Below are 10,778 nucleotides of genomic sequence, written 5' to 3' on the forward strand. Positions count from 1 at the left end.
CTACAATACAAGAATATAAGAAACGTGAATTAGGCTAATTCATTTTTTGACTTTTCTTTTTTATAATGAGCATAAATTTTTATGTCTTCAACAGTTATTTAAATGGAAACTTGAGCTAGAGGTTTAAAAGGGAAATCTCTCTTTGTTGGAAATGTGACAAGGGACCACAGTTAGATAGGCTACTGCTTTTTTTTTTGTAAAGGGTCAGAATGAAAATTGATTTGAAACTACTGGTTCAGTCTTTAAAATGCCTTGTATTTTCTTAGCTAAACATGTACATTTTTATTTTATTTTAAGGAAAATCTGAAAAGTTACCGCTAATTAAGCTGTCAGATATGCATAGGCCTATAGAGTAGTTAAAGTAGACCTACATAATTTCCTTCTGAAATGTAATGAAGTTGAAGTATAAAGCAGCAAAAGTGGCATTATAGGGCCTACTTACTTTTACAAATGATAGGTCCAAACATATTGATCTGTTGACATTTACTTTTAGGCCTACTTTTTTGTGTGTTTCTTAGGCCAGCTAGACGATAGACATGCACAATCTACAAACTTTAACCCTGCCTCCAGCCCTGTAGTCAACAGCCTCCATGTCCTTAGACTGTGCCCGCTTGACCTTCCACTGAAACGCCCCCTCCGCGGGTTTCCACCGCGCATGTTTGTGCGTCGCTCATCATGTGATGTAACGGTTACACATTGATTTAATTGTAAGTGTAGCAGCATGCTCGAGTAAGTGGCCATTTGCATATGGATTAGGCTGTGCGTGTATTTTACATTTTTTTTAATCTCGGTTTTTATTCGGAGGTGAAGCTGATTCCAGCGCCGGAGCTGCCCGAAACTGACGGATGCTGCTGCCTCGTGAACCGATGATGCTGAGCTAGAGCTGCTGAAATCCTCTCTCTCTCTTTCTCTCTCACTCTCTCTTTCTCTCTCCTCTTCTCTCCCTCCTCGCTCCTCTCCTCCACACGCACAAAACGCTCTGTCATGGCGTCTTCCAACCATGTTACCCCCACCAACTGTAGCTGGTGGCCCATCTCAGCCATGGATGAAGACGGTAAAATCACAGACGGGGAGGAGTGCGAGGAACCGACGGCAGAGCTCAAACCCTTCAATAAAGACAGGCTCGTTTTGTACCACTGGACGCAGTCTTTCACCTCCCAAAAGGTAAAAAAAAAGGAGCTTGAAAATGGAGGTGGCTCCATGTATGTCTCTTTGACATGACATGATGCTACAGCGTGGAGCTCCCTGTGTTTGTTTGTTATGATCAAAGCATGTTTTTTTTTTGGTGCATGTTTTATTCCTGCACATACCTCCGGAATATGAATATTATCCTGCAGCTGGGCAGATCTCCCTCTTGAGACGTTTGGGAAAGCGCTGCACCATGGGGTTCGTTTCCTAGACATATAGCAGGATTGGTGTTCAATATTATCTTGTGTTTCATTTACCACTGCATAAATCACACTTTATATCTCATCAGCCGCCACACTTTATTAACACCGTTGGACCTATTATGTCTCCTTGTGGCTGGTAAATTTGGTTACAACCTATGTGCTCTGACACATGACAATCTAAATAATTGATTAAAATGATGTGCAAAACAAACCAAAGGCCATCTTCCCCCTTCTGCAGCTGAATCACATTTTGTTATTTTAATGGCTTCTACCTTTGCTTACCTTGACAGACAGTCACCTGTATTTTTCTTGTTGAATGTGTAAAGCTGTAGTTTATTTATCTACCAAGCTGTTTAAGAAGGCTTTGTATAACCACAGGGCTTTACTTCACAAACAGCATTTATATTAAAGGGGCACTCCACCAATTTCACACCCAGAGATCAGTTCATAGTCAGCTGTGAGTACCACTCAGCTGGTGAAAACATATAATGTATAATGTCTTCTGTGGCTCTGGAGGAGGTTTGACAAGTCTGAGAGAAACTAACCCTTGTGATGTCATAGTGATGTCATCAGGTCGGTATCAACTTGGGCTTTGAAACTTCAAGACATGGTGTTTATAAGGCAGAGAGGATCGGAAAGAGAGCTGAGGTCCTGAAGTTTGACTGATAAAAGTTAAGAATGTTTTGGGGGTTTACTCACAAGCTGGCATCCACTACCGTACTCTCTAATATAAACTGAAACCTTAGTGATTTTAACACAGTTAACCAGTGTTTACTTTGTGAAATAAACAACATTTACTTACTCAGTAGATGTCATTTCATAAAATGAATTATCACTTGCTTCTAAAGTAATTTTCCTCTTTAATCTCTGCTGTCTGAAACGTCTACAGCATTCTGTCTTCTCTGTCCTGAGATTATTTAGTAGAGCTGCAACAATTAGTGGATTAATGAATTAATGGTTAGTGCAGTCATGTTTAATTTTGAGTTTTTGAGTTTTAGTCTTATGTGAGAATAAACAGAATATTGTCTGAGTTTTGGACTGATCAGACAAAACAAGCACTTTGATGAAGTCAACTTCAGTTTTAGAAAATTGTCATTTTTCACTTTATATTTTGACTTTTTATAGACAAAATGATTAATCGATTCCTCAAACAAATAATTGGCAGATTAAACACAACAAAAAATATCCCGACTGAGTTTCATTCCGATTGTTACACACCATACTGTAGGATTGGTTAAAAATTCTTAATATTAGAAGTGGGTCAATGCCTGCATCATCGCTGCATATTGCCCAGCATGTACTCAGCTATAGTCTCAGACGTAGCACAAAACTCTAGATCTTAAGCCGAGTCACACTACACGATTTTAAGACCTATTTGCCGGTTGGTGAGCTCAGCAAAGCTCACCAGTCGTTATGTGTGAACTACTCAACGACGCATTAAAACGGCTCCTCGACACATCACTGCCACATCTCAGACGCCAGCCAGATATCTAACATGCCAAATATCTGGAGGAGTCAGCCGACTCGACATCTACACCCAGCCAATGAGAGCAGGCATCTGGCAGAGCAGGCAGCTACTTTTTCACTGCAAAACACTTTTTACTTACCTCGAGCTCTCTCTCGAGCTCAGACAATCCCTGCTACCTGCCTCTGCTAATCCATTCTTTCACCCATATTCTTAGTCTTTACAATTGCTATCTTTATAATAACAAACAACAGCTGTTTCGTATGTAGGTTCGTGTCATTGCCCGTTTCATATTTCCCATGTGTTTTCTTGACAAAACGTGGTTTGGAGACCAGCGTGACAGAGTCATTGTCAGCTCGTGTAGTGTGTTACCCCCTGTCACCGACCAGTCAGGTAGTGTGAACGCCACAACGACTTCAAGACTCCCGTCACAAGATGGCAAATTGTGTAGTCCGAACAGCATGGCAATCTGCCAGCGCTGAAAGTCGTGTATTTTGCACAAGCCTTTAGGCATTTCCTATGGACCGCTCCCCGCATCCACGGCTATAACATTCTAGTATCTCTGTGGGCCCTCCTCAAATGAGGGCCCTGCATACTCTCTCCCACCTTGTCCCCCAAGTCCTACGCCCCTGCCGTCTCTATGAACTGAAGGATGGTGTTACAGTATATTCCTCTGAGTTGCTGAGTGTGCTGGTTGTCACTCAGCAGAGGGTAAACACTAGGCTCACTGTCATGATTATCACCTCAGTCCTGGAGCTGGAGTAGCTGAAAGGACTTTACAATCATGTGTGACTGTGCTGTCACCAAACAGACTAATGGGTGTGCATCTTTGGAACAATGCACATGGTTTCCAGTAAAACTGCAGCTCTAAATTTGCACAGAAATCCTGATAATATTTATTTGTGGAATGGTGTATGCCATTTGTTGTTATGCAAGCTGATGCATGCTTTAAATGGCATTTTGGGGATGGCTTTTATGAGATTAAGAGGCCGAGCACTAGGTTGTCCACTCCACCAGAATATAACTGAATGTTTTGTGCCTTAATACAACACAAATACTTGCAACATGATTGGTAAAAGTATCTCCATAGCACCTTGAAAGATAGTGTTATATTTAGTCAATCTTGTGTGACTTGAAAACACTTTTCCTTTCTCTAAAAAGACAAAATGAGACACTTGACAATGAGACACTGATCAAGTGATGATGGCAGGGGAGTCACTTATCAATGAAAAGACAGTACTGTCATTAGATGTTCAGCGGGATTATTTAAAAGTTTGTGTACGCCTCCGCAAGTTCCTGAGGAAAAAGGGAAGCTACGCTTTTGAATTTCTCCTGCACAGCACTTCTTTCCTTCCTCTGTGTTTATAATGCTTCACAACTAACTGCCACTGTAACTGTGCTCCCATAGCCTGAAGTAGGCCATACAGTCATCTAACTCAAATGAGTGATGTACTGTGAACACAACAGATATGATAAAGACAGCTCTAGACAGATGGAGCTTGATACCCTGGAGTAGCACATTTAGAGGCCAGCTTCACAGATCAATACAGCACCGGCAGCCTTAAGCCATGGCTAGAGATTTCCACTTTCAATACGCCTTCTGTGAGGCTGCAGCCCTCTGCTGTTTTCTGTCTGGGTAGAGGGCAGGTGTGTCGTTATGTCAGCAAGTATCTGGTCACTCATTTTAGAATTGACTTCATGTAATTTCCAATATAATTATGCATTACCAACCAGTGGTGGAAGAAGTATTCAGATCTTGTGCTAAAGTACCAAAACAGCAATGTGAAAGCAGCAGCAGCAGAACTTCAGTTCAGTCCAGTTCAGTTTGCTTTATAGGCATGAATGTTTCATTTAAACAATGTGGCCAAAGCAACATAGTCAAAAAGGTTTACATGATTAATCCAATCGAGACCATTCAATTCATCATTTATACATTGCAAAAACAAAAATAACAAATACAGATAGAACATAACCTACAAATAAAAGTGAACAAGTTTTAACCTGCCATGCAGCGAATGTTAAGTGCAAGAGTTGGCTGAGTCACTCCCTGTCCCTCAGGTTGTGACACAGGGCCACATACTTGGTGGCAAGGGTTGCCGCATGTCCTTCTCCTAGGATTATTCTTAATTTATTGTTATCTTCAGTTTCTTTGAAATCTGGTATTAATCTCATAATATTGCTTTTTTATGCTTCTATATTATATATATATATATATTATATATATCTCTTATTCATTTTACTGTTGTAGCTGCTTGAGGTGGCGTTAGTTTTAACAGTTACTTACTTTAGTACAGTGGTTCTCAATTTACATTAGAGATTGACCCCTTTAAAACACAGGATGGGCCAGAGGGGTGGCCTGAGCGTCCTAAACCGGAGTCTAAAGGTGATACTGCAGGTAGTTTGCTTTAGTTTCATGGCTAGATTACTGAACTGGGGCCCCTGGACCAGAGCCTCTGTATGAAGTGACTGGTTGTTGGAAAGTTAATAACGCTACAAAGAGACAAAAAAACTACCACAAAGAGACACTATCCTGTACAGGGTTGGGAGGATTACTTTAAAAATGTAATCCGGAATGATTACTAATTACTTGTTAAAAAATGTAATCAGTGACGTAACCCAAGTACCATAAAATAAAAGTAATGTAGCCTGATTATTTTTAGTTACTTTTGGATTACTTCACTGCTGAATATCCCATTCCCATGAAATCAAAATCAATGTTAAAATGTTTTTATATCATATGCCTTGCACTGGGCCTATACTGTACGTCATCTGACCCATCAATGACAAAAAATGTTGTTTTGTCATCCTGCACTGGGGACCTGTATTAATTTAGTGACCATTGAAAAGCTTTCTTAATTTTTATGACGCTGCTGAAAAATAGTGTTTCTGGGACCGGGCACCACTGATTACTGTACAAAAGCACAACTTTATTCCCTGATTTTACTGAAACTGGATCATATTTGATAGAAAATATTATTTGTTTTTCCCTCTGATGTTCCCCTGCTGCTCTGCCTCAACCCTGTGATTTACGGAGTTCCCTGATGGACAAGTAACTTTACTTGTTGCTGTAGTAGGCTAAGTCAGCTAAGCTAATTAGCTCAGTTAGCCTGCAGTTACTGGTCAAATTAGCTTACTCTGCCCGTACTGGGAGCTCAGAGCACCGGAGTGTTTAAACACTGGAGGTTTACAGGTCAGGGGCAGGGGGACCTGGCGGGGAATGATTGCGGGGAGTGACAAGAGCCAAACAGGTGTGACACTAAAATGTGTGACCTATTGATTCTGTGACCCCAATGGGAAGTTAAGCGCCAGAGGCTTTGTTGACAATGTGAAGCGGCTGCAGTTTGGTTGGGTTTAGGTACCAAAAGTACTTAGTTGGGTTTAGGTACTAAACGTATTTGGTTGGGTTTACGTACTAAAAATACTTGGTTGGGTTTAGGTACTAAATGTACTTGGTTGGGTTTACGTACTAAAAATACTTGGTTGGGTTTAGGTACTAAATGTACTTGGTTGGGTTTAGGTACTAAACGTATTTGGTTGGGTTTACGTACTAAAAATACTTGGTTGGGTTTAGGTACTAAATGTACTTGGTTGGGTTTACGTACTAAAAATACTTGGTTGGGTTTAGGTACTAAATGTACTTGGTTGGGTTTAGGTACTAAACGTATTTGGTTGGGTTTACGTACTAAAAATACTTGGTTGGGTTTAGGTACTAAATGTACTTGGTTGGGTTTACGTACTAAAAATACTTGGTTGGGTTTAGGTACTAAATGTACTTGGTTGGGTTTAGGTACTAAACGTATTTGGTTGGGTTTACGTACTAAAAATACTTGGTTGGGTTTAGGTACTAAATGTACTTGGTTGGGTTTACGTACTAAAAATACTTGGTTGGGTTTAGGTACTAAATGTACTTGGTTGGGTTTAGGTACTAAACGTATTTGGTTGGGTTTACGTACTAAAAATACTTGGTTGGGTTTAGGTACTAAATGTACTTGGTTGGGTTTACGTACTAAAAATACTTGGTTGGGTTTAGGTACTAAATGTACTTGGTTGGGTTTAGGTACTAAACGTATTTGGTTGGGTTTACGTACTAAAAATACTTGGTTGGGTTTAGGTACTAAATGTACTTGGTTGGGTTTACGTACTAAAAATACTTGGTTGGGTTTAGGTACTAAATGTACTTGGTTGGGTATACGTACTAAAAATACTTGGTTGGGTTTAGGTACTAAACGTACTTGGTTGGGTTTACGTACTAAAAGTACTTAGTTGGGTTTAGGTACTAAATGTACTTGGTTGGGTTTACGTACTAAAAATACTTGGTTGGGTTTAGGTACTAAACGTACTTGGTTGGGTTTACGTACTAAAAGTACTTAGTTGGGTTTAGGTACTAAACGTACTTGGTTGGGTTTACGTACTAAAAGTACTTAGTTGGGTTTAGGTACTAAAAGTACTTGGTTATGGTTAGGAAAACATCGTCGTTTGGGTTTTGGTCACAGAATCTGATAGGTCACAGATTAATAATTAATCAATATCTGCGACGTAGCTATCCATCACAAGCTTTGTGTTTTTACTGGAAACACATAAATAGCAAATAGCATTCTGCTTTACGTTTCATGGGAACTTTGTGCTTAAAGTAATCCCTATATGTAATTCCCTGTTTTTACAAAATGTACCTGTAATCTGATTATTTCCTTGTACTGTAATGGAATACAGTTACTTGATTTTTGTATCCTGATTACGTAACGCTGTTACATGTAATCTGTTACTGCCCAACCCTGGTCCAGTATCTCTTTCAGTCCGGTGTCTTGCTGCATTGTTGGGTGCCTTTTACATGTCCATGTCCAGAGACCCATTTTCTCATAATCTGTCCATAGCTGTAGGGTATTTGGAGTTACTAATAGCAGCTATTATTTCATATTAGGATATTTAAAGTTGTTTAATTGGCACTGTAATTTGTTACACAGAATAAATTAATAATATGCAGCCAAGAATCTGTTTTACTCATTTACCAATTGTGCCCCACTTGTTTCAAACTTCCCTGCCTCCAAAGGGTCATATTATAAATCTGGGTGGTCCTGAGATAATTAATGGGGCAGGAAAGAAGAAAAAAACTTATTCTTCTGTTTATTTCTCTCTCTCTCTCTTTCTCTAATTTTATTTTTATTGGAAACGTTTACCTCTTTTGCCCTCAGACTGTTAAATGAAACCATGTGAGAAGTTGGTGGAACTTCTAACAACTCAAAGATAACATTAGCACAGCCTTTTCAATAAGGAGTGTTTTATTTTATAAGGTTAAGGTTATAAGGTTTAATAAGGTTTGTAAAAAAAATTTAAAATCTGACTCTAAAAGCCCGTTTACTATTAGCAGATAAATGTAGTAGCAAGTTACAAGTCATAATCACTGTGAAATTTAAATTTCCCTCTGAAATGTAATGGAATAGAAGTATAAAGTACAATGAAATAGAAAAACTCTCAACTCAAATTCATGCTTCAGTACAGTACTAAATGTACTTATTACTTTCCACCACTGTTAACAGCAAAAGTAGTAGTAACATAAATTGTTAAGTAAAGGAGTTTATTTTGTGCCTCTCAGCTGAACTTGGCATCATCACTAAGTAGTGACTAATATCATTATATAACAAACTCTTGTAGCAGCAGTGACTGTGTTATTGTGGGCATCACCGAGGGGCCCCTCAGCACCGTCAGACTGGGACCTGAAATGTTTTACAGTTTTATATAGAAGCCCTTGATTTAGTGTGTAACAGTGATCTAAAATGCTTTTTCACTTTGATTTTGCTGCTGCATTCATAGGTTTGTTCCTGCTGTCAAAGCCAGTGGTAATGACTGTGTTACTAAATCATTCTGTTTTATTTCATTACATCATGTCTGGCCATGTTCAGCAAAACTCCCATTTTGCTGTTCCTCCTAAGCGGCCAAATGTAGGACTTTATGCCCCAAGTGTCATCTCTGTTCATTAATCTTATTCCCACTAATAGCTCTCCATGGACCTTGGCTTATCCTTCATCCCGCTAGCAATGGAACCTGACTGTCCTGGAAGGTTTTAACTCAAACCTTAGCACGCTGTAAAGCATCTCATTAGTTTGCCCGATCACACAAACAATTCAGCTCCGCCTTTTTATTCTACACAACCCAAACATGGCTTTTGTGTGTCATAAACTAAGAGCTGAAGCTATTAGCTATAGTCTGCTAAGCTTTGGTAATATTGCAGTAACTATTTTCAACAGCGTAAAACCAGATTTGTAGTGCAATGTTTTTGTTTTACTTAAGATAAAATGGAGTCATCAGTCTTACTCTTTCTTTTCTGTTTTCAGTTTTTTAAAATAAAATAATTAATACTTATTAAAGCAACAAAATGTTCCCTAGTTCAACCATCTGTATATTTACACATATATTTATTAGAAATGAAAACGTGTAGTGTGTTTAGAGTGTGCACACGGCTGTCTAATGTCTAATCTTTTAACACCATGTCATGTTGCGTGTGCCTATGATTGCAGGTACGTCTAGTCATTAATGAGAAGGGTCTGGTCTGTGAGGAAAGGGATGTGAGCATGCCGCTGCAGGAGCACAAGGAGCCCTGGTTCATGAGGCTGAACCTGGGGGAGGAGGTCCCCGTCTTCCTCCATGGGGACACCATCATCAGCGACTACAACCAGATTATAGATTACCTGGAGAAAAACTTTGTGGGAGGTATGGTACAGTAATAAATGTGGTTCCTGTTTAATGAGTCTGTTTGTCTATCAGCTCTTCACTTTAAACTTTTATTTTAAAAGCACGACTTAAAGCGTAGGCAGATAAAAATAAGTTGTTGGACCACAATTAACAGTTTGCTAAACCCCTTCTCGGGTCAGCGGGTGTCCAAACAAAGATTAGCAACCGTAACTAGTCATGGCAGGTCTGTCAAGCTTTGGGTTTCTCTGCATGCTGAAGTGGTGTCCATGGGGCTTTAGCAAGAGCAATACGTTTTTTTAAAGTCTTTCCAAAAGAAACGCACAAGAGAAAAAGTATAAGGAATGGATTAAATAGTGCTTGTGAATATTCTTAGTCATCCAAGTCATACTTAACCAAGGTAGGGCAAAATAAAGGACAACTGGACTTGGTTGAGTCCACTCTCCTTGATTTTAATCCACCTTGGATGGTTAAACAGTGTGTTCATCTGGTCTAACATGAGAGTAATCTTTAGCATTCAGTGAGTTGAGTTATCGAAAATCTGGTGGGAGAAAGATATTGCGGCTAAGGAGCATATCATATGTACAGTGGGTACGGAAAGTATTCAGACCCCTTTAAATTTTTCACTCTTTGTTTCATTGCAGCCATTTTCCAAAAATCAAAAAAGTTCATTTTATTTCTCAGTAATGTACACTCAGCACCCCATCTTGACAGAAAAAAAACAGAAATGTAGAAATTTTTGCAAATTTATTAAAAAAGAAAAACTGAAATATCACATGGTCATAAGTATTCAGACCCTTTGCTCAGTATTTAGTAGAAGCACCCTTTTGATCTAATACAGCCATGAGTCGTTTTGGGAAAGATGCAACAAGTTTTTCACATCTGGATTTGGGTATCCTCTGCCATTCCTCCTTGCAGATCCTCTCCAGTTCTGTCAGGTTGGATGGTAAACGTTGGTGGACAGCCATTTTCAGGTCTCTCCAGAGATGCTCAATTGGGTTTAAGTCAGGGCTCTGGCTGGGCCATTCAAGAACAGCCACGGAGTTGTTGTGAAGCCACTCCTTCGTTATTTTAGCGGTGTGCTTAGGGTCATTGCCGTGTTGGAAGGTAAACCTTCGGCCCAGTCTGAGGTCCAGAGCACTCTGGAAAAGGTTTTCGTCCAGGATATCCCTGTACTTGGCCGCATTCATCTTTCCCTCGATTGCAACCGGTCGTCCTGTCCCTGCAGCTGAAAAACA

At 39.6% G+C, this 10,778-nt stretch overlaps 1 protein-coding gene across 1 annotated transcript in view; it reads left to right on the forward strand.

Moving 5' to 3' along the window:
• The first annotated feature begins 709 nt into the window (after positions 1-709).
• Positions 710-10,778, forward strand: part of gdap1l1 (ganglioside induced differentiation associated protein 1-like 1) — a 40,496-nt gene continuing 30,427 nt past the window's right edge. The window contains exons 1-2 of the mRNA XM_046057560.1: positions 710-1,164; positions 9,369-9,561. Of these exons, the coding sequence (XP_045913516.1) occupies positions 985-1,164; positions 9,369-9,561 (373 nt within the window). The 5' untranslated portion in view covers positions 710-984. The remainder of the gene's footprint in view (positions 1,165-9,368; positions 9,562-10,778) is intronic.

Source organism: Micropterus dolomieu, linkage group LG08, assembly GCF_021292245.1.
Source record: "Micropterus dolomieu isolate WLL.071019.BEF.003 ecotype Adirondacks linkage group LG08, ASM2129224v1, whole genome shotgun sequence".
NCBI lineage: Eukaryota > Metazoa > Chordata > Actinopteri > Centrarchiformes > Centrarchidae > Micropterus > Micropterus dolomieu.